Genomic DNA, 22,832 nt, shown 5'->3' with positions numbered 1-22,832 from the left:
CGGGGCGGGCCGAGGCGAGCGGGGGCGGGGTCTCGCGCCGTCCCGGGGCGGCTCTTAGGGCCGGGCCCGCGCTGGAGCCGTGGACACCCGTCGTCGCTGTCGCCGCCGCCACCTTGGCTTCTGCTGCCACCGCCGCTGCCGGTCGCCACCATGAACCAGGATCTTCGCAGGGAGCGGGAAGCCGCCAGCTTCAACCCGGAGCTGCTCACGCACGTCTTGGACGGCAGCCCCGAGAACACCCGGCGCCGCCGAGAGATCGGTGAGGGCGGCAGACGAGGCCTCCCTCCTTGCCCGAGCGCGGCTCGAGATTCCCTCGATGAGGAGTCGTGGGGGGGCGCTGTGGAGAGTAGGCCGCAGCGCCTGAGCCGCGCGGGGCTCAGCTGTGGGGGAGCCGGGACCCCCACTCCCTGGGGCCCCCCGGGGCTGAGTGACGGATGTCGTCCATCCCGAGAGGGGACCTGTGCCCGCACCCTGAAAGCTGCTGGGACTCAAGGGGTCACGGCGCCCTGAATTTCTGTCTTCCTCTCGATGCCCTTTAACTCCCTTGCAGAGAACCTGATTCTGAATGACCCAGACTTCCAGCATGAGGACTTGAACTTCCTCAGTCGCAGCCAGCGTTACGAGGTGGCTGTTAAGAAGAGCGCCAGCATGGTGAAGAAGATGAGGGAGTTTGGCATCGCAGACCCTGAAGAAATCGTGTGGTTTAAAAAGTAGGTATGCCTTCCCATAGATGAAGTGCCCAAGCCCAAACTTCACATTTAAACCCGCAGCCTGTGGCTTCCTTTTCCATCGGACTTGGTGTTTCAAGACAAATTGCATATTTTCACTCCACTTTAAAGTTACGTGTGTGAAAAACAGTGTCTGCTTTTGTACTGGAAGCCCTTTAAAAGGATGACGTTTGTAGAAGGCCGATAATGAATGGAGATGCTGCAGGGTTTGGGGTTTTTTTTCCCCTTCTTAAGAATCAGTACCCATTTGTTTGGTTCAGACATCTCAACTTGGAGTGATTTGAGTTGCTTGCAAAATGACTTTGCTCTTTGTAAGAAGGAGGCTTGTTAAATTTAGAGGCAGGATTTGGAATGATTAAAAAAATTTTTTTTTAATGGTTATTTATTTTTGAGAGAGAGAGAGAGAGAGAGTGCAAGCAGGGAGGGGCAGGGAGAGAGGGAGGCACAGAATCAGAAGCAGGTTCCGGACTCTGAGCTGTCAGCACAGAGCCGGACAAAAGGGCTCCAACCCACGAACCTCGAGATCATGACCTGAGCAGAAGTCAGACAGCTGAGCCACTCAGGCGCCCCCACCCTGGGACAAATTTTAGTTGCAAGACCAAACAGTATCTTGGAGCGATAGCAGATTGTCTTTCCGTATGAGAGTGTAGATGTTGAGTTGAAAATAATGGAAAATGTGGGTTGGATGAAGATTTCAGAATTGAATATAAAGCATTCTAAGAACCCAGCATTCTTAAATCTGGTGGCAGTGTGATTTAAATGGCTCTTGGGCATAGGAGACCTCAAAATGCCTTGGTCCTTATGCTGAAAAGAGTATGTACTTTTTCCAGATCGTCTGTTTTTTGTTGTGTTTTGTTTTTTAATTAGAAACAAGCACTTTTTTTTTTTTTTTTTTTTTTGCCTTTATCTAAATAAACACTATAATTACATGACCTTAGCACAAGGTCCTTTCTTTGGCTTGTACCCTCTCTTATGCTTCTTGTTTATTCCTGGGCACTTCGTTTTTTAGGTTTCCACATTTTAGAAGGATTCCAGTATTTTCTATCAGTAAAGATTAAGTGACGGGAATGGTGTATATTCAAGAGCTAAGAAGAATGGAACATGTTACAAGTTCTGCGTTTATGTACTAATATAAATGCTCCCTTATTCTACTGCCTCTAATATGTTCGGTGTCTAATTATTTTCAGTCTGACCTGGTTATTATTGTGGAGGATGGAATCATTTACTCTGGCCCTTAGGACTGCCTGAGAACTCCTTTCCATTTTAGTCATAAAGTTAGGATTTGTTTATTTTTGGTAGTCCAAATCAGAGTACTTACTCGCTTCCAAATGTTCTTTTTTCACTTTTGAAGTTTGTAACTCATCATGGCTGTGGGAGTATTGAGGTTGAGTAACTCCTAGATGGCTATGTGTCTGAATTACCTGAATTGGGTTTTATGTAAAATTTAAGAATTTAGTAAGGTTTTATTCTTTTTTGAAACGACCCAAAAGAAGAGGTTTGTTTCATTTTGGTTTTAAATGGTTGATGCTATGTGTTTCAGAGTTGGTTAGGAGATTTCATAATCAGTGGTGTAACCAGAGTGGAGTGAAGTCACAATGAAGTAGAACAAATTCCTTTATGTGGGTTAAAGAGCAGAGGACACAAACCAGTTTCGTCTATCGTTTTTCACGATATAGACCTTGCTGTTTAGGGAATGTAGAGTACAAAATTTAACCCACCTTTTGATATCCTTCCAGTGGTTCTAGGACAGGACAGGGAGATCAACTTCTGCGAGAAAAGGGGATTGAAAATCAGTTTTGGCAGTTACTGAATGCCATTGAGTTTCAACCTGCCATCCATTGTAACTAACACGCATGTTTCACGTAGCGCTAAGAAAAAAGAAATGCAGCCAGTTAACTATGACATCCTGTTAGTTGTGAGATACACCTGACTTACTACATGCTAGAACTGATGAAATACAGTAATATTTCTCTTTCTGGAGATTTTGAGCATTTACTAGTTTCTTTACAATTATTTCTCCTATCTCAAAATAAAATTCACATATGGGAATATTTTAAAGTTGATGGAATATTAGTAAAATACTGAGATTTCTCAACTCGAGCAATAAAAGAAATGTGCTCTCCAGTCTTCGGGGTAAAAACCTTGCTGTTTGGGGAATGTAAAAGTTGTTTTCCTAATCTACTCTCCTGTAATTTTGTCTATTAACTGTCCTGTTTACTATGAAAACTAAAACGGTCTTAAGACTGTTTAAAATTCTGATGAAGATCAGCCGTGGTATCTGTTACTCTCTTTAGGTTTTACAGCTGATTCCTTGAAAAGCATTTTCAGGGGGAATTAAACAATTGAAAAACAAGCACTGGGATTTTGTTCATGAGTTGGTTTTCGAGTATCTTCAAAAGAATCTCACTATGTTTATTAACATAAACATTGGGCAGTCTGTTTTGTGTCACGTATTTTTCTCTCTGAGTTTCCCAGAATTATATTGTGTCAGTATCGTCATTTTATAAACCCACAGCTCCTCACTTCCCTCCAAGGAATAGGAGTGTCTTATCTTGCCACCATTTTTAGCACCTAAATTACTGCTTCTATTTCTCAGAAACTCTCCTAAGTCTGTTTCCTCTTTTAGGAAAATATGATTGTTAAGGAATGCGGTGGTGCTCTTACCTTTGAGAGAACAATTTCTACATTTATCCACCTCCTCAGGCTTTTGACCCTCACTTCAGTGAGGCGGGGTGTTGCTTCTCTACAGTCCAGCAGCAGGAAACTCCTGTTAATCCAAGTTACTGAGAAGCTAACTCAATTCACTTCTTCTATTCATACCCCTCCTTTTTCCTCTTGTTCTCCACTTAGTTTAATGACATTTGACACTGGTGTAAAAAGTCTAGAATCTCTGGGTTAAAAGGGCATTTTTGATGTTTCTCGGATCCAGGCACTCCTTAGATGTTTCAGCTTGTCCACAGCACCCTTAAAGGTGATCTTCCAACCTAAAGGCGGTGGGGCTGGGATTCAATCCCCAGAAGTGAACTGACAGCCTTCTCCCTCTTTCTTTTAATTCACGCTGTCCTCATTGGACAGACCAAGATAAACCGGTGACACTGCTTCCTATTCATTCCTTGCAGAGTTGTGAAAAGCAGTTAGGTGACACTTGTTTTGTCCTTTAACATAGGTAGGTAGGTAGGTAGGTAGGTAGAGCAAAATAGACCCCGGTAAAATCTTTAATGGCATAACCAAGCTGACTAGCGTATGTAAATTGTATTTTGACTATTGCACAGTTTGTTTTGTTATTTATTTTATTTGAGACAGCGTGCAGGTGCACAAGCAGGGGAGGGACAGAGAGGGAGAGAGGATCTCACGCAGGCATCATCGGGGAGCCAACGAGGGCCTCAATCTCATGACTGTGAGATCGTGACCTGAGCCGAAATCAAGAGTCAGATCCCCAACCGACTAAGCCACTCGGGTGTACCCACAGATTCTGTTTTATGAGAAAATAGTTGAAGGCTGAATTTTAGTATGATTGGAATTCCTTTCATCTGGAGTGGTTATCAAAGATCATCAGCAGTAAACATTTAACATTCTCACATTACCTACTTACCCATCTGTAAACTCGGAAGACTTTTAGAGATCTGTGGTTTGGCCCTGGGGTATAGTATATATTTACTATCCTAGACGTTTGCTTTATTTATCTAGGGAAAGATTAAACTATTTAGTTGTTTTTGTTAACAGTCCTACAAATAAATGTCGTATGGGGTTCCTTCTGATTTTCAGAACAAGTAAAATCTGAAAATAAACACACTCCAAAGAATCCAACCGATCAAACCAACAAATGACACCAACAAAACAAAACAAAAAAACACAGGGGTTTCTAAGCTATAAAACATGGGTAGAATTTGCTTCCTGGATGAAGTGTAGAATTAAAGAGGATTTCTGGCCCTGAAATGACTTGAGGGGGAGGCAGTAGATACCACTGGATTTGGCCTTTTTGCTGGGAAATGGTAAACTTCTGATTTAATTTCTTGAGAGAAGGCTTCAAATTGTCCTAACCTCAGTCCCTGAGGGCCATGGCTGTCTGACAAGAATGGGTAGTAGAATGCAGTTTCTAGAGTAAGGCTGAGATCCCTTTTCTTTTCTCTCCTGTAGAATACATTTGGTCAATTTTGTGGAACCTGTGAGCCTCAATTACTCCATGTTTATTCCCACCTTGCTGAATCAGGGCACCACTGCTCAGCAAGAGAAATGGCTGCTCTCCTGCAAAGGATTGGAGATAATTGGCACCTACGCCCAGACGGAAATGGGCCACGGTTAGTCCATATTTGAGGGTCCGTGGGTAACCCACCTCAGGACTTAAATTGACAAATGACCCCTGGTGTTCGTCTTTTCCTGCTGCTGCCCTTTTGGGATTTGGTCTTTCAGATGTCAGACCTTAAATAAAATCCAGCTTCTTGTTTTCTCATAGGTCATTTCCCCATAAACGTGCCCAGGACTCTCATCCTCCACTGTTCCTTCTGAAAGCCTTTTTACCCCTGCTTCACGTGTACCCCATTTTAATGACTGTTGAGCAGTTTGGAAAGATAGGATTGAAACGTGGCAAAATTGTGTTGGTGTCTATTATACAGATGACTTTGTTGGAAATTCTTGTGAGTGTTAATGGCTCAGGAACATCTGGAAGTTGCCTCTCTGCTTTAATGAAGCTGAAGATGCTGATTTTCTGGGCGGGGCAGAGGGTTGGAGCATTTAAGTGTCTTAATCTTTCTTCCATTGCCTGCTAGCTGGGCTGTAAGGCAGTTTGGGGAAAGTTTCAGGATTCTCTGCATTTGACTACAGTAGTCTTTCTTTCTTTCTTTTCTTTTTTTTTTTTTTTTAATGTTTATTTACTTTTGAGAGAGACAGAATGCAAGCAGGGGAGGGTCAGAGAGAGAGGGAGACTCAAGAATCCGAGGCAGGCTCCAGGCTTCGAGCTGTCAGCACAGAGCCGGATGTGGGGCTCGAACTCACGAACTGTGACCTGAGTCGAAGTCTGACGCTCAACCGAATGAGCCACCCAGGCGCCCCGACTACAGTAGTCTTTTTATTATATCTTTTCCTTTTACGTGTTTTTGAACTTTGTATTGTCAGTCATTGGTTAAATTGTTCATAAATGCCCTACTCAAAAAAGTTTTGTGCTTGGTCTTAAGGTGAAAGAGGTTTGTTTTCATAGACAAGGCCATTGGCAGGTTTGGGGGTTTTGAATTTGAGCTGCCCAGTCTCATTCCTTAATTACCATAATGCTTCCATTATGTAAATAAGGAAAAGAGGAAGGGACGGAGATACCCTGAAAACTTCATTTTTGTGTTTGATTTGGTGCTTTTTGATTTGTGAAATGGTTTAAGATGTTCTTTATCATGATCCCCGTGAGAGCTGCAGGTTCTGTAGTGATGTTGTCTTACGAACACCCGGCCAAGACACCCAGGACTTGAGCTCCGGGGATGGCCAACACTAAAGCAACCTGCCTAAGGGCAGGAATGTAACACTCTTACGGTCATCCTGGTGGGGGGAGGTGGTGGAGAGAAAGGGAGAGTTTTGTAATCTTGAAATAGTTTTGTGGTACAGAGCCCTTTATTTTGTTTTGTTTCTGTATGCATCATTGTGGAATTTGACTTACAGTGGTGCTATTTATAGGAGGCATAAAGATGCAAATTATTCTGAGGCTAAATGGGCCTGATATGTATATCAGTCTAACCTTTCTGCCTCTGTAAACTACATTGTAAATGTATACTTGCCCTAAATTTTGAAAGAGGAAGAAACGGGAACTTGAAGTTTACCGGCTTGAGGAGCCCAGAAATCGGACTGAGATCCTATGTTGTTCTGGGTGAGTTTGCATTTGTCAGTTTTCTTTCCTTTGCTGCCTTTATTTTTCGGATATTTTCTTGTATTTGAACCAGCTTTGTCTTAATCTCTGTATTTTAGAGAACAGGGTTGTGAGATTGGGTCTTGCTGCTTTGCTGGAATCTTGTTCATTCATATTGGTGTTTGTCGTGCTGTGTCTGCTACTGTCCTTTTCCGGGAGCACCAGGCTGTCAGTTCATTTGCGTCCGGTGACTGTGTAAGAATAAGAAGTCCTTCAACATCAAAGAGACTGGAAATAGAGCAAATTGTGCAGAGGGAGGAAATCCTGAGCCTCTGGAACGTTGATTGGTTGACGACGGTTGTCTAAAGTATTGTCACAGAGTTGGCGGTCACGTCGAGTTTGGGATTCTTTCAGCTCTAGGTGGCTGCCGAGAAGTGAGGAGATGGTATTGCTCAGGCTCATCCCAGGATCCTCAAGAATCTTAAAATTCAGTCCCTTGCACGAAGTCTCGATCACCTGTTTTCTGTCTTCTCGCCTCTAAATACTCACCTGTCTGTGTAGGTGCACAAAACCGGACGCACATTTGGTCTCTGGGTCTGTACCCTTAAGCAAAGGCAGAGGTGTGGGCTGAGGGGCGCACCCTCTCCGTGGGGTTCTGGCGTTGAAGGGACCGTCTGTGGAACGTGGTCCAGTGATAATCATCCTGGCCGTACTTTTCTCCGGGTCACAAAGCAGGTGGTCTGTTTGGTCTTGACAGATACTTGTTCATTTCAAGTTGTGGCCACTTTACAGCAATCCTTGCTTTGTTTTCTGTTGCTGTTATTCAGGAAAATAGAGCTTATATAATACATAGTTACCATCTTGGAATATTGATGGGCTATATCTGCACCTTCCCATCTCTAATACTCAAATATGAACTAAAGCACCTTTCTTCCTTTGAAACTCGAGAAATAGACCGTCAACTTGATTGTGTAAGCCACTAGTTTTTCTCCACTTGTATTTTCACTGCTCTGTCTCCTGTTCTCTTTCTTCTGAGTCTCTTCCCTGTTGAACTTCTCGTGAGACACGCTCCCGCGGTTTTTGGGCTGTTCTAATTCCCCGCTATTGTTTTTAATAGCGATATAAACTTCTTTATTAAAAACTGTGTCCTTTGGAGTTATGCCTTCAGAATATCTTTCTCAGATGTGAATTACTGTATTGAAAAGAACATTGTATAGCCTCCATTTCATGGTTTAACACAGAACCTTTTTATAGTGTATTTAGGGACTTGCTAGCATACTGTGTCTCCATACACCCCGTCAGCGTGGTTACTTTAAATGCTTTTGCTACCTTCATATCTAAGAGTTGAAGTTTTAATTTTCCAGTGCCAGTGAGCCTGGATGTTATTACATGTTTTGGCTTACTGTATACATTTCCTATGTATGAACTGCATTTTTCTCTGAGTATTGATTCAATAGAATCTGTGTGTTGATCTTACATGGTTATATAGTATCCTTCCAGTGTTTTTTTCTATTGCCATCTGTTTTGTTAAACGTTTTGGCTTTCTGTATTTAATGCATCCTTCTCTGAGTGGGTATAAAATTTTTTCCTCATAGCTTGGATAATTATTCTCTATTTTCTAACAGTTTTTTTTGTTTGTTTGATTGATTGATGCTTAATGCTTTGACTTGTATATGGTATAGAGTGATGAATGAATCCCATACTAATTTTATGTTTTATTAACTAGTGGGTTTTTTTTTCCCATTGTTAATTCTTTCCGGTTCTTCTTAGACTTTTATGAGTTTCTATTTATTTCTGGAACCTTAAAATATATTACGTTGATTTGTCCATTTTTCTCATAAATGTCATACACTGGTTCATTATTGCTTTGTAAGATATTTAAAAATCTAGTAAGATAAGCCTGCTATTGTTACATTTTAAGACCTACATATTTGGTGTTATTATATACTTCTGGGAGAATTATGATCTTAATTTGTCAAAATCTAAATTATATTCTACAGGAATTTCAAATCTGTGTTACATTAAATCCTTATATTTCCTTGGGAAGTATTATCTTTATTATAATAAAGGACTGACATCTTGACCAGGATTTAGCAATTTCTTTTCTGTTATTTATCTTCTTTTATCCATCCCATTAGTGCTGATATTTTTTTCTTTTTTTTTTTTTTTTTTAATTTTTTTTTCTTTTAACGTTTATTTTTGAGACAGAGAGAGACAAAGCATGAACAGGGGAGGGTCAGAGAGAGGGAGACACAGAATCTGAAACAGGCTCCAGGCTCTGAGCTGTCAGCACAGAGCCCGACGCGGGGCTCGAACTCATGGACAGTGAGATCATGACCTGAGCCGAAGTCGGTCGCTTAACCGACGGAGCCACCCAGGTGCCCCTGATATTTTTTTCTTAATTAAATCTTTAATATCCTGAGCTAAGTTACTTAAACATTTTTAAACATTTTGTTGCTTTTATAAATTGTTTTTCTCTTTCCTGATATATCTCCTTTAATGGTCCTAATGGATAATAATGCAGTGGGTTTTTTTCCTTATAGCCTACAGCTTTTCTAAGTTCACTTATTATTGATGGTATTTTATTGTTGATTCCCTGGCATTATAATCATGCTGTCCGTGGAGATACTATTTTGAGTTCTTTCTTTCTTATATATTATCAGTCTAATAATTTGTCCTCAGCATTGGCTACCAGCCTTTCCAGCCCAGTATCACGTAGCAGATACTGGGCAGGCCTTTTGGTGTTAATGTTTTTTTTTCTGTTTTTTTTTTTTTTAAGTTTATTTATTTTTGAGAGAGACAGAGACAGAATATGAGTGGGTTAGGGGCAGAGGGAGAGGGAGACACAGAATTCAAAGCAGGCTCCAGGCTCCGAGCTGTCAGCACAGAGCCCGATGCGGAGCTCGAACCCGCAAGCTGTGAGATCATGACCTGAGCCGAAGTCGGACGCTCAACCGACTGAGCCACCCAGGCACCCCAGGTGTTAATGGTTTTAAAAGAATTGACTGCACCGCTTCACCATAGCAAAATGTTCGTCCTTGATAATTTCAAAATAAATTATTTAAAAATAATATATAATCTTTATCGTGCATAACCAGCTTTATGCAACAAATACTTGATTTAAGTAAAAATAAATAAATAAAAACAAAAACTATCCAGTCACTTTCTCCTTGCAACGTGTCTAAATTTCATCCACTTGTGAATAGTCCTTATCTTAGTCACGAGAGACATTTTTCTCCTAAAAACATTCTTTGGTCTCAAAACGGTTTCTTTTTCTTTTTTTTTTTTTTTTGTTTTTTTTGTTTATTTATTTTGGAGAGACAGAGAGTGAGAGAGGGAGGGACAGAGAGAAGGACACTGAATCTGAAGTAGGCTCCAGGCTCTGAGCTGTCAGCACAGAGCCCTGTGTGAGGCCTGAGCTCATGAGCTGTGAGATCATGACCTGAGGCTTAACCCACTGAGCCACCCAGGTGCCCCTCAAAACGGTTTCTGATTACAATAGTTTACCCCTGCCCTACTAAGTGTATTTTTGTAACCTGGGTATTTGTTGCTCCATTATACGGCACCCTGATGCAGACCCCTCCCAGGAGTCTGATGGGTGCTTCAGAGTGGCCCTGCCTTTACCAGCAGTTGCCCTGGGTTCTAGTAACGCATAGTAGTCTTTCAGCCCTAAAAGTGGCTGGTCCCAAGCCTCAGTTTTCAGCCCTGGTTCAAAGAGTTTTCTTCTGTTGCGTCCTAGGTGTACATTGATTTTTCTTCCTAGGTCCCATCCTTTTCGAAACTGGAGACAGTGGCATTCCTGTTTGTGAGTGAAAGCACTCTCTCTCCTCACATGAATGTGTTTATCTGAGGATTTCCACTATTTTTTTAACTGTTTATTTTAAAATGATGATAAATTCGTAGGAAGTTGCAGAAATAGCAGAGAGAGATCCCATGGACCTTTCACCCATTTTCCACCAGTGCTGACATCTTACGGGATTTCCATTTGCTGCTTCCTAGGCTGGCTGCTCTGATCTGGGCAAGGTTTTCTGGTGTCCTCATCATTGTGCTCAGCCCTCATTGCACTTGGATAAGAACTGCCCCAATCAGAAGATGTGATTAGGTGGTGGGATTCTTGTCCTCACTCTGCCATTATCTTCTTGATCTGAAGGCACTTAACTCACCTCAGTCTAATTTCTTTGTAAAATGAGCACATCGGTTGCACGTTTTTTGATTTTTATGTGATCGGATAGCTGAAAGCCCAGCCACCCGATTGGAAGACAGTTGATCGGCTCTTGCCTGGGCAGCGTGCCCCGGTTATTTCCCTCCTTACTTTCGGAACAAACTGAGAAATTTTATGTTTTTTTTTTTTTTTTTTTTTTTTTTTTTTTTTTTTTTATTTATTTTTGGGACAGAGAGAGACACAGCATGAACGGGGGAAGGGCAGAGAGAGAGGGAGACACAGAATCGGAAACAGGCTCCAGGCTCCGGGCCATCAGCCCAGAGCCTGACGCGGGGCTCGAACTCACGGACCGCGAGATCGTGACCTGGCTGAAGTCGGACGCTTAACCGACTGCGCCACCCAGGCGCCCCCAAACTGAGAAATTTTAAAACTGAAATGTTGTGTCAGTTCATTTCTAATAGAATAATAAGAGCAGTATATAGTTGATGAAGTTAGAGCTGGAAGTTAAATAGAATGCCAGCGATGTGGAACAAGAACAGAGGCATATCAGTCTACTTCCTATTGGAAATAAATTCACACGAGTCTAAGGCACCTGCAGATTTTAAATGGAAAAGAATGACTTTAGAAAGTGGACTCCGGGGGCACTTGGCTGGCTGAGTTGGTAGAGCATGTGACTCTTGATCTCAGTGCCATGAGTTCAAGCCCCACGCTGGGTGTGGAGCCTACTTAAAAAAAACAATAAATGAAATACATTTTTTTAAAGTGGATTCAAAATTACTAAACCTAAGATGTTTATTATCATTAGTGATAATTCACGTTTAACCGCCCTGTAATGCATGAATCTGTTATTTGTAATTATTATTATTATGGTCTTTCCTAGAAATTGCATGTCTTTTTTTATTTCTGCACTTAATTACCAGATGCAGAGCACTGCCCATTTTTGTATTAAATTGTTTCAGTAGGGCCTGGCTGGATATTTGTGATGAATCTGAATGAAATTAGCAGATTCATGTGAGGGGTGTGGATCTGTGCTGGATGTTTTATGGGCCAGCACAAAGCACTCCAGCCTGGAAGCTGGATGCATTCTTGAAAATGCACGTAGGAGACACTTTATCTGGGGGAGCATATTGTCGGCCTGAGAGACCGAAGTTCTCCGGTCTCACCTTCTCATCAGGGTAAATCATTGTACAACTTGAATTCTCCATTCCATACAACCTCTTCACATTTTTTATTTCCTTTGATTTAATTGCAAGGCTGGACTCCTCTGCCCGACTCGCATATTTCTGCGCTGCACGGGCTTTGGAATCGGAAGCCAGTCCTCAACCCAGATTAATTATCCAAGAGTTGAGTAGCTTAAGAAAAAACTTCTCGCCAAATTGAGGAAAATGGAATTTGCCAAGAGTTTATGAAAGTAATACAAAAAGGGGCAGTGCTCCTATCCATGACAAAGTCCACCCAGCTAACCCATACTTAAAAGAATTTTTTTTTCTCCTTCCCTTTACTCTGTTCACATTGCTGATTCTCTCACACCTGATGACTCTTCTCTCAAATGCCCATCCTTGGTATTTCTTCGAAGTTTTGTGCACCGAGGGCGGCCTGAGCCTCTGGATCTTCACTTGGGCATGTTCTTGCCTACTTTACTTCACCAGGCAACCGCGGAACAACAGGAGCGCTTCTTCATGCCCGCCTGGAACTTGGAGATCATTGGCACTTATGCCCAGACAGAGATGGGCCATGGTATGGTGCATTCAGTCTACCTTCTGGGTTGGGTGGGACTCTGCAAGCTTAGCAAACAGGGAGAGCCCACCACAGGTTAGCAATGGCATCGCCACCTACTGTGATCTTTCTGCAGAGTCCAGGCTTTTCGCGTATACAAGTCTCGGTGTAGACATTGCCTTGGTCAGTGGAAATTAAAGGTTATGTGAGCACAGAGATAGGCTGATTATTCTTTTTCATGGTTCCCCTTCAGTAGGTCAAGGATTTGTTTCCTGAGTGGGTTTTCAAGTTCACTGGAGTTACGTAGGATTTGTGTGCATGTGGAATCGGAACCCATCTTTTTTTCTTTATTACTCTCATTACCTTTGCTACTGATAGCTTAATGAACTTGCACAAATTCCAGAAGAAACACAGCTTAATAGTACACGTGCTCTTTGACTTGCTTCCGGGAAATGAGTGGCTTTATATAACCATAATGTGAGCATTTTATACTTTGACTTTTTTTGTGCCTTGATTCAGTAAAGTTCTGAAGTTGGTTTGGCCAAAGGTTATTTCAAAAATAAGATAAGGCACACTTCTAGGCCGTCGGTCTGGGAGATGGTGGCTGTCCCTGTTATCTGGTGTGAATTGGTATCTGTGTTTGCTATTCATTTCCTTCTGTCTTCTCTTCTCCTACTTAGAGGTTTCAGAACAACTGGTCTAATGAATGTTTGCCACACTTGCTACTTCTGTGTGTACAACTTCATCTTGATTTTACAGCTAATTTGGCTCTTGGTGCTGAGTCATATTTCACAAGACTGAAAGTGGAGTACTGTTTCGTTCAGCTGTGCATTTGCAAACAATTTGTCACTATCTGTTCTGTTACTGTATTACTTCTTTTTCTATAAAAACTTCTTTGGTTAAAAAAAAACAAAAACCTTCTGTGGTGAAATGAGTCTTAGTATCTGGTTCCTGGATTCACACTTGGGAAGGTTGTGGATCACTCATAAAGTGGCCGTTTCTGTAACTCCACTTGGAAGTTTCTAAATGTTTCAAAGCGTAAGTGTTTAATGAGGTCTGTCATTATCAAACCAGTCTGGTAAAAAGGTCCTCAGCATTTGCTTCAGGGTAGTGTTATTAGAGGGAGTGTCGCTTAGAACATTTTTCCATAACTGTTTTCAAAGAATTTTGGCACATTTATATTAGGATCTAACGCATGAACCCTTGTCCATCTCCAATAAACGTCTGAAACCGGAACTCTTCCTTGTCACGCTAATGAACCAGCCAGGTGGAAGTTAAAGGCCTGGTATTGGAAAACTCACACCTTATTCTTTGATCTTTAGAAATCCAAAGTCACAGCTGCGACTCTTTTTCCCCCATAGTGATTATAGTTTTTTTTTAAGTCTCATTTTCTATTCTAGCCATCCCTCTGAAATAAGTCCTTAATTTACAAGAACTTTGGCTGGAGTCTCTTTCTGTCACCTGTTATCTTAGTCTTCGTAAATAGAGAAGTCCAGAATGTTGAACTGGTGTGGTAAACACAATACGTGAGTTGACGTTGGCATACCAAAGCTTAGAGGTGTTAAAGAGACGTTTAGCTTCCCTGTTATGTTCATATCCTGTGATCTTCTGAAAATATGATTCTAAAATGCCTTTACATTTTCTTGATTTAAATAATGTTACAAATCCACTGTCATAGAGGTGAATCAATTCAAGTGTAGAAACAGAACATGCTTGACATATTTTCAACCTAATAGGAGTTGTCTGGTTTAAGTATAGGAAATGATGGGGATGCCTGGCTGGCTCCGACAGTGGAGCACGTGACTCTTGATCGCGGGGTTATGAATTCAAGCCCCATGTTGAGGTGTAGAGTTTGTTTGTTTGTTTGTTTTAATTTTTATGTTAAGTACGCTCCACACCCAGTGTGGGGCTTGAACTCATGACCCTGAGATCAGGAGTCACAGGCTTCACCAGCTGAGCCAGCCAGACACCCCCGTAGAGTTTTCTGTAAAAAAAAAAAAAAAAAAAAAAAAAAAGATAGGAAATTAACATATCTTGGTTATCAGCTATTTGTAGCTCATATACAAATGTTTTGTTGCCTTTAGATTTTGTTGTTCTCTGAGCTGTTTCTAGAGCTGAAAGGAGGAGGCAGGAGATTTAACCCTGTGCTTGGTTTTTTTTTGCCCTTATTTTACACGAAGTGAATTTAACTTATTTCCTTAGGAACTCATCTCCGAGGGTTGGAAACCACAGCCACTTATGACCCTGAAACTCAGGAGTTCATTCTCAACAGCCCTACCGTGACCTCCATCAAGTGGTGGCCTGGTGGACGTATGTGACGTTTTTAGCGTTTCTTGGATGTTTCAAAGAGTCATTACAAGATTGTGTGTAGAATGTAGAGCTTGTACAAGAATATCCTTTTGAAGTCTGGAGAGAACTCTTCAGTCTTAAGCTCTTCTGAGCTGTTTCACAGTCTCTTACAGTGCATGTTCTAGATATGTCTATATTTACAACATAGAGAGTTCAGCCTCTTACTCTCTTTTCTTAATTTTTCTTCCCAACATTCCTTTTTTTTTTTTTGTAATTTTTTTTTTTTTAACGTTTATTTATTATCAAGAGACAGAGCATGAGCAGGGAAGGGGGAGAGAGAGGGAGACATGGAATCCAAAGCAGGCTCCAGGCTCTGAGCTGTCAGCACAGAGCCCAACGCGGGTCTCGAACTCACGGACAGTGAGATCATGACCTGAGCTGAAGTCAGTTGCCCAACCAACTGAGCCGCCCAGGCGCCCCTCTTCCCAACATTCCTATTGTTAGCTCAGTTTCCTTGGTCATCATTTAAAGTAACTTAGTATTCCCTGCTTGGTTATAATTAATTTAAATGTAAAGAGCCCCATGTGGCTAGTGGCCACTGTTCTGGAAAGCAGTTCCGTAAGAGAGAAAAAGGAAATGAATAGTGGTCTTATGGTTATCTTAAAAAAAAATTTTTTTATGTAAACAAATGAGAAAAAAGTAGAAAAGAAAGCAAAGTCTTTTTAAAATGGAGGATTACTATCAAACCAAGAGGCTGTACACCTTAAACTTATAAATATGATAGGTTAATAACATCTCAATAAAATTTGTATAAAAGCTTTTACATATATGTAAAACAAAGGATTGCTTTACCAAAATTCAATACATTTTCATAACTGTCCGCTTAAGTGGATTTCTTTCTGAAAACTGGGTATGGTGCCGTCATAAGACGCCCAGAGAGTTCCCGGCTTATGGTGTTTAACATATGGCTTTTCCGCCCCATTTCTATCCTTTGAAAGTGTAAGAATGCTTGCGCTCACTTCTCTGTCTCGTTCTCTTTGATGTTACAGTTGGAAAGACCTCAAATCATGCAATAGTTCTTGCCCAGCTCATCACAAAGGGCAAGTGCTACGGATTACATGCCTTCATCGTACCGATTCGTGAAATTGGGACCCATAAGCCTTTGCCAGGTTAGAACTGTTCATCTGATGTTGAGGTAAAGAGCTAAACCGATCACTTTCTTCTGCAGAAAGTAGAACACAGCTGAAGAGGCCAGTGCCAGCCAGGAATCGCAGAGCGCAAACATCTGGTGACTTTCCTTTCTTCTGTGGTAGGTATTACTGTTGGCGATATCGGCCCCAAATTTGGCTATGATGAGATGGATAATGGCTACCTGAAGATGGACAATTATCGTATTCCCAGAGAAAACATGCTGATGAAGTATGCCCAGGTATATTTAGAGGAGCAGACGTGTCAAACATTGGGGTTTCAGCCGCTGTTGATAACCACGGGGTTAGAAGGGTCTGTTCTTTTAGAAGGGAATAATAGAGTTTTATTCCCAATGCTTCTTTTATTAATGACCATGAAATCAAAAGCAGTTGGCGGGTATGAAGAGCATATTCTAGTTTGCTAAACCAGCGGGTCTCAGACTTCAGCATGTGTCGGAATCACCTGGAGGGCTGTTTAAAGTAGATCAGGATGGGGACTGAGATTTTGTATTTCAAGCAAGTTCCCAGGAGATGCCGCCACTCTGGGGACCAAACTTGGAGAATCACAAGCCCCACCTGCCAGTTGGGTTTAACAGAAGGAAGCATCAGTCCCGTGTTCTTTGTCCAGGTGAAGCCTGATGGCACGTACGTGAAGCCCGTGAGTAACAAGCTGACCTACGGGACCATGGTGTTTGTCAGGTCCTTCCTCGTAGGAGAAGCCGCTCGGTCTCTATCCAAGGCTTGCACCATCGCCATCAGATACAGCGCTGTGAGGCACCAGTCTGAGCTCAAGCCAGGGTAAGGGTGGCATCGGTGCCGAAGACCTACCTTTGACCCCATTCACATACCAGAATTTTCAAATGTGATCCAGAGAATACTCACTGGCTATGCAAAATTAGCTAAGATGGCGGCGTGCCGGATCTTAAGTGGAAAGATGAGAGTGGGCACGTTATTTTTAGCCTTCTAAGAAAAACAGTGATATTACCTGAGCTCTGCAATTGAAATGTTTAGAACACTGAAGGCAATTTGAAAATCCTTAATTGCTACTAACAACTATGAATTGGGTTTGGTGAAAGTGGCGTGAAACTTGATTCCCTCTTGTGTTCCCGGCCACAGTTCTTACTGCTGCCTTTCACTTGAACGTGACTCCCCGATAACCTTTTTTTTTTTAACATTTATTCATGTTTGAGAGACAGAGAGACAGAGTGCTAGCAGGGGAGGGCAGAAAGAGAGGGAGACACAGAATCCGAAGCAGCCTCCAGGCTCTGAGCCATCAGCACAGGGCCCGACACAGGGCTCGAAGTCACGAACCGTGAGAGCATGACCTGAGCTGAAGTTGGACGTCCACTCAACCGACTGAGCCACCCAGGCACCGCCCCCCCCCCCCCCCGATAAGCTTTTTTATTTAACTCTTACAGAAGGAATAAAGAAATCAGTAAGAGCTGACCTGCTTAGACATCAGATACTTAATTCTGTTCATTGAGACTTCTCCAGTATTGTGGTTAAGATAGTTTATTCAGCTATCTAAGTGTTAGATGTTTTTATCATTGCTTTCCTTCTGCGAAGTTGATTCTGATTTTGTATGTTGCTGTGAGATAGTTTCCTTAGTCATACTGCAAAGACTTAGATATGAACTTCACAGCTAGAAAATTCTGTGACCTAGGCAGTTCAACAAGGTGGTTGAGAACATGGTCTTCTGTAGCCAAACAGCTAGACTTAAATTGAGGATCTGCCACGTATTAGCTGTGTGACCTCAGGCAGGTTTTTCACCTCTTGTTTTCTCCTCTGTATAATGGAGAAAATAATAGCCGCTGCAATATATCAAAGTGTTTAGACTAGAATCTGGCACCTGTTAAGTTCCATGTGAGTGTTTACTTCTTTTTCTTCTGTATCCTTTAGTGAACCAGAACCACAGATTTTGGATTTTCAGACCCAGCAGTATAAACTCTTCCCACTCCTGGCTACTGCCTACGCCTTCCAGTTTGTCGGCGCGTACATGAAGGAGACCTACCATCGGATTAATGAGGACATTGGCCAAGGGGACCTGAGTGAACTGCCCGAGGTATGTGTTTACTCATTCGCTTGTGGGCACCCTCCCATTTGACATTTGCCTGTTGGATAATGTCCAGACAGAACTAATTGTTGGGATTTCTGGTAAAGAATCCATATATTCCCAAAAGAATTTTTTTTTTTTAATTGAAAGTGGATCACGTATGAAGATACGTGGGTTTTGTTTTTAAGTTTCAGAAGTACTGTACTATGTTGGTCATTGGTTAATCAAAGGAACATAATTGGTGACTTTTTGCCAAGCAGAACAGTTTGGAAGGGAGTGTGGGAACACTAATTCAGGCCACTGATACGATCGTGCTTCCGTTCGCACGCATGCCATGTGATGTTGCAAGTGACTGGCACCTAGGTGAGGAAGAGTGCTCCTCGCTGCATCCCGGACCAGACTGCTGGCGTCACCCACGTTCTGACGGCCTGTGCTTTCCCCCTCCAGCTTCATGCCCTTGCCGCCGGGATGAAGGCTTTCACCTCCTGGACAACTAATGCTGCCATCGAAGCTTGTCGGATGGCTTGTGGCGGGCATGGCTATTCTCACTGCAGCGGCCTTCCAAACATTTATGTCAATTTTACCCCCACCTGCACCTTTGAGGGAGAGAACACTGTCATGATGCTGCAGACGGCTAGGTGAGAACCTGATTTGCGATTTCGCCGCTGTCGAGAATGTTTGCGTCATCTTCATCGGTTCCTGTTCCCGTGTTTGCTCTTCACGTTCTATTTGTTCCTGTAGTCTGTGGTTTTGCCTTCCATCCTGACCCACTGTTTTTATCTCATGGTCAGACGAGTGAGTAGGAAACACCTGTCATCCAGCTTAGAGTCATTGCAAGAGTTTGCCTCTGTGTCATGAGAGTGTAGGTACTGAAGGCATGTGTACCGGTGATTTGTAGGTTCCTGATGAAAAGTTATGACCAGGTGCACTCAGGAAAGTTGATGTGTGGCATGGTGTCCTACTTGAATGACCTGCCCAGTCAGCGCATCCAGCCGCAGCAGGTCGCGGTCTGGCCGACTGTGGTGGACATCGACAGCCCCGACAGCCTAACGGAAGCCTATAAACTCCGCGCAGCCAGGTGAGCCCACCCTTAGGAGCTGGGATCGGTAGCTGGTGGGGGGAGCTCTGGGGGCTGGGGCCCGATGGAAGAGCAGGAAGCCTGAGTACTGCTCATCATTTCCTGCAAGCTCCAGTTTTCTTTCATTTCTTAACAGATTAGTAGAAATTGCTGCAAAAAACCTTCAAAATGAAGTGATTCACAGAGAAAGCAAGGAGGTAGCATGGAATCTAACTTCCATTGACCTTGTTCGAGCAAGCGAGGTCGGTGGTCATGCTCCCTTCCCCCCTCCCTCCCTCCCTGTCTCCTTCCTGTCTCTCTCTCCATTCTTCACCCCACCCAATTCCACCCCGTTTTCTTAGTGCAGAACCCTCATTGCTGTGCATTGAATCTTTTTCAAAGGTTCTCTCCTTCTGGTGTGTTTTTATCTAGGCACATTGCCACTATGTGGTAGTTAAGCTCTTTTCAGAAAAACTCCTCAAAATCCAAGATAAGTCCATCCACACTGTCTTGAAGAATTTATGTCTCTTGTACTGCCTGTATGGAGTCAGTCAAAAGGCAGGGGACTTTCTGCAGGTCAGTGTTTGCTGAATTTAAGTCCTTTTCTTTGCTGGAAAAATAGTCGTGGTCTACTTTACAGTTGCGTATGTGCATGTATATGTGAATATCTGTCGGCATACGTGAATATATGTCTAAACGTTTGCCTGTTCCGTTCCTCTTAGGGAGGCATCATGACGGAGTCTCAAATTACCCAAGTAAATCAGCGCATTAAGGAGCTGCTGACTGTGATTCGCCCAGATGCTGTTGCTTTGGTCGATGCTTTTGACTTTCAGGATGTGACACTCGGCTCTGTGCTCGGCCGTTATGATGGGAACGTGTATGAAAACTTATTTGAGTGGGCCAAGAAGTCCCCACTGAACAAAGCAGAGGTACCAAAAACAATGTTTTTTCACCTTTTGAAACTCCTCATTTAAATATTAAGGCAGGAGAGGCACCTGGGTGGCTCAGTCCGTTAAGCTTCCGGCTCTTGATTTCAGCTCAGGTCATGAGTTTGAGCCCCACATCGGGCTCTCTGCTGTCAGAATGGAGCCTGCCTGGGATTCTTTCCCTCTCTCTCTGCCCCTCCCCAGCTCACGCATTCTCTCTTTCTCAAAATAAATAAGCATTAAAAATAAATTTAAAAAAAATGTTAAGGCAGGAAAGACCTCAGAGTGACTCACCTGTGTGAAAGCTTTGGAAACTCCTGTGGCCACTTAGACAGTCACTTTGTTTGAGTAACAGATCCAGAAAGGAACTGGGTCGTCCCCACAGTATGCAGGTTTTTAATTTCCGTGAGTTTTTGTTTTTGTGTTTTTTTTTTTTTTTTCAACGTTTTTTATTTTTATTCTTGGGACAGAGAGAGACAGAGCATGAACGGGGGAGGGGCAGAGAGAGTGGGAGACACAGAATCGGAAACAGGCTCCAGGCTCCGAGCCATCAGCCCAGAGCCTGACGCGGGGCTCGAACTCACAGACCGCGAGATCGTGACCTGGCTGAAGTCGGACGCTTAACCGACTGCGCCACCCAGGCGCCCCGCGTTTTTAATAACTAACTGAAAATTTCCAAACAAATACAAAAAACAGAATACATGTACACCCCTGTGGACCCTTTGTCACACTTCAGTGACACACTCATGGCCAATGTGTTTCACCTGAGGCCCCCCCCCCCCCCGCCCCCCACCCTCTCCCCTTGGGATTATTTTGAAACAAATCCAAGATACCAGATAACTGTATCCATAGACATTTCAGTAGGTATCTCTAAAAGATACGTTTTTTGAAAACGTAACCACAGAACCATTCTCCCACCTAAACAAATTAAGAATAATTTCATGAACTACCCAATCAATGTCCAAATCCTCTAATTGACTCCGTTTTTTTCTTCCCCTTTAGTTTTTCAAATCAGGATCCAAATAAGGTCCAGATAATTTCTCAATTAAAAGTATGCTCTTTTACATCGCCAGCTCCTTGTCAGTGATTTTTTTCTCTCTCCCTTCCCTGCAGGTCCATGAATCTTACCACAAGTATTTAAAGCCCCTGCAGTCCAAGCTCTGAAGGGTCATGATGAGAAGTTTCATTTGCTCCAGAAAGCAGCTGTACTCCGCTCCCCTTATACTCATCACACAAATCTGCTTGGAATCTCTATCAAATTCAGAGAGCTATAGAGCAAATGATAAATTGAGCCCTTCCCTCTTTTTATAAATGAAGAAAAAAAATGGACAAATTTCAGAGATTAAATGAGAAAAACAGATGTGTTTTAAGTGCAATTAACACTGCAAGAGACGTATCGAGCATCAGAAGAAGCTTTAAGAAATGCAGCATGCCTTCCATTTGTAGTGCTGCTGGTTCCAGTAGGCCATGACTTTTGATAACTAGTAGAATTTAACTACTGAGTAGTTAATTATTTTCACCTCTTAATTGCTAATCACTGGATATGTAAGTGTTTTTAAGCAAAGGTATTTTTTAAGCGGGGTACATAGAACCCTTCCCAGCCTTTCTGTTAAACGTTCCTGTCATGGGCCCTGGCTAAGAAGCAGGACTGAAGAAAAGGGATATGGGGAAAGAAACTAATCAAGACATTTAGTGTGAGTGAGTTTGTGCCCGACACGTTGACGCGACGTGCCCATTTGCCCCGCTTTGCCGACCTGGTATTTCCACCTAACTATTCACAGTAGCACCTTTCCAGCATGAGGACTTCTTCGACTTCAGCACAGGCCTAGAATAGGATCACTGTCCCGCATAATTAGGAGTTACTCTTCCTTCCATTCGAGGGATCCCTAAATCGTCTGTGCAGTAGCATTGCAATTCACTTTGTCCCAAACTTCTTAGGAAAGGGCAACAAGCAAAATCATCTCTGCATCTGACTTCTAGCAACTGATGGCACCTCTGGTCGTGTGGTGTTTCCTCTCCCACCCCTTTCTCTGTCCCGAAAGAGATCCTAAGAAAGGAAAAGAAGGGGTCACAGTTCCTTCATAGTAGAATGAGTACGGGGAGAGCTCTCTCAGGTATGGTCACTGTGACTGTGGTGTCCATACTAACTGGATATTCTGGAACAATCTAGATTTTTCAATAGTCTATTACAGCGCTTGGAGGTTACAGTGTTTGGCATTATAAAATAGAAGCATCACTCAGGCCACCTCTTCCACCCAGGGCGAGCACAGAAAACCCCTTTGACAAACCACGGCTTCTGATTTTGGATGTAAATCATCGAATCAAAATAATCATCGAAACTATGGCTAATGGATAAATGCCAGTTTCACAGAATCTCTCTCTTACTGTACATCGGCTTTATTTTCAGTCTGTTCCTAGGAGACTGATCAGAATTGCAACATTGTCCTTTGAGCCAAAATCTAATTTACACAATCACTCTGCATTTAAAAGTTAAACATGGACCTCCTAGTGAAGTTTTTTCTTAAAATCAATGTAAAGCAACACATTAGCTGATTTTTTGTTTTGTTGTGTTTGTTTTTTCTTTTACCTGTTAACTGTATCTGTAACTTCTGCCTCATGAATCCAGTTGTTCCGTAATCAGGCTTGAGAATGTAGGATAATTCAGGGAAATGTCTCCCTACCTTGGGACCCAACATAAAAACTATCCCAGTGGAACCAGTTATATGAGATTTTCAGGTCCCACAGAAATGCTGTTGACACAAGCCTTAATCCTTCCATCAGGAAAGCTGCTTGGGAATTGTAAGACTGAAGTAAGCAGTCTATTAATTTCATTGGAATAGATCTTGACAGTAGTTCAGATTCTGGGAAATAAAATAGATTTAAATTGCTT

General features: G+C 42.6%; 1 protein-coding gene across 3 annotated transcripts; it reads left to right on the top strand.

The window, feature by feature from the left end:
• The first annotated feature begins 23 nt into the window (after positions 1-23).
• On the top strand, positions 24-22,832 carry ACOX1 (acyl-CoA oxidase 1). Of its 3 annotated transcripts, none has more exons than XM_078438138.2 (14): positions 24-259; positions 551-710; positions 12,291-12,451; positions 14,633-14,740; positions 15,769-15,888; positions 16,033-16,148; positions 16,535-16,704; positions 17,806-17,968; positions 18,407-18,597; positions 18,858-19,037; positions 19,174-19,279; positions 19,449-19,592; positions 19,739-19,945; positions 21,056-22,832. In XM_078438138.2, the coding sequence occupies exons 1-14, from the start codon at positions 151-153 to the stop codon at positions 21,104-21,106; spliced, it is 1,986 nt and encodes a 661-aa protein (XP_078294264.1). In that variant the 5' UTR covers positions 24-150; the 3' UTR covers positions 21,107-22,832. The 3 variants fall into 3 exon arrangements, with proteins under 3 accessions (XP_078294264.1, XP_078294265.1, XP_078294266.1); XM_078438139.2 differs by lacking the exon at positions 12,291-12,451 and adding an exon at positions 4,866-5,026; XM_078438140.2 differs by lacking the exon at positions 24-259 and adding an exon at positions 4,866-5,026 and having other exon boundaries at positions 598-710.

This window comes from Panthera onca, chromosome E1, assembly GCF_046562875.1.
Source record: "Panthera onca isolate mPanOnc1 chromosome E1, mPanOnc1 haplotype 2, whole genome shotgun sequence".
Classification (NCBI taxonomy): Eukaryota; Metazoa; Chordata; class Mammalia; order Carnivora; family Felidae; genus Panthera; species Panthera onca.
This window is presented reverse-complemented; position numbering and strand designations above follow the sequence as displayed.

Bases quoted from the DNA above. Each gene is read 5' to 3' on its own strand.
- ACOX1 (XM_078438138.2), top strand. From the start codon at position 151: ATGAACCAGGATCTTCGCAGGGAGCGGGAAGCCGCCAGCTTCAACCCG. The intron at 16,149-16,534 runs GTATATTTAGAG...TTCTTTGTCCAG, and splicing joins TGCTGATGAAGTATGCCCAG to GTGAAGCCTGATGGCACGTA. The intron at 19,946-21,055 runs GTACCAAAAACA...CCTTCCCTGCAG, and splicing joins CCCCACTGAACAAAGCAGAG to GTCCATGAATCTTACCACAA.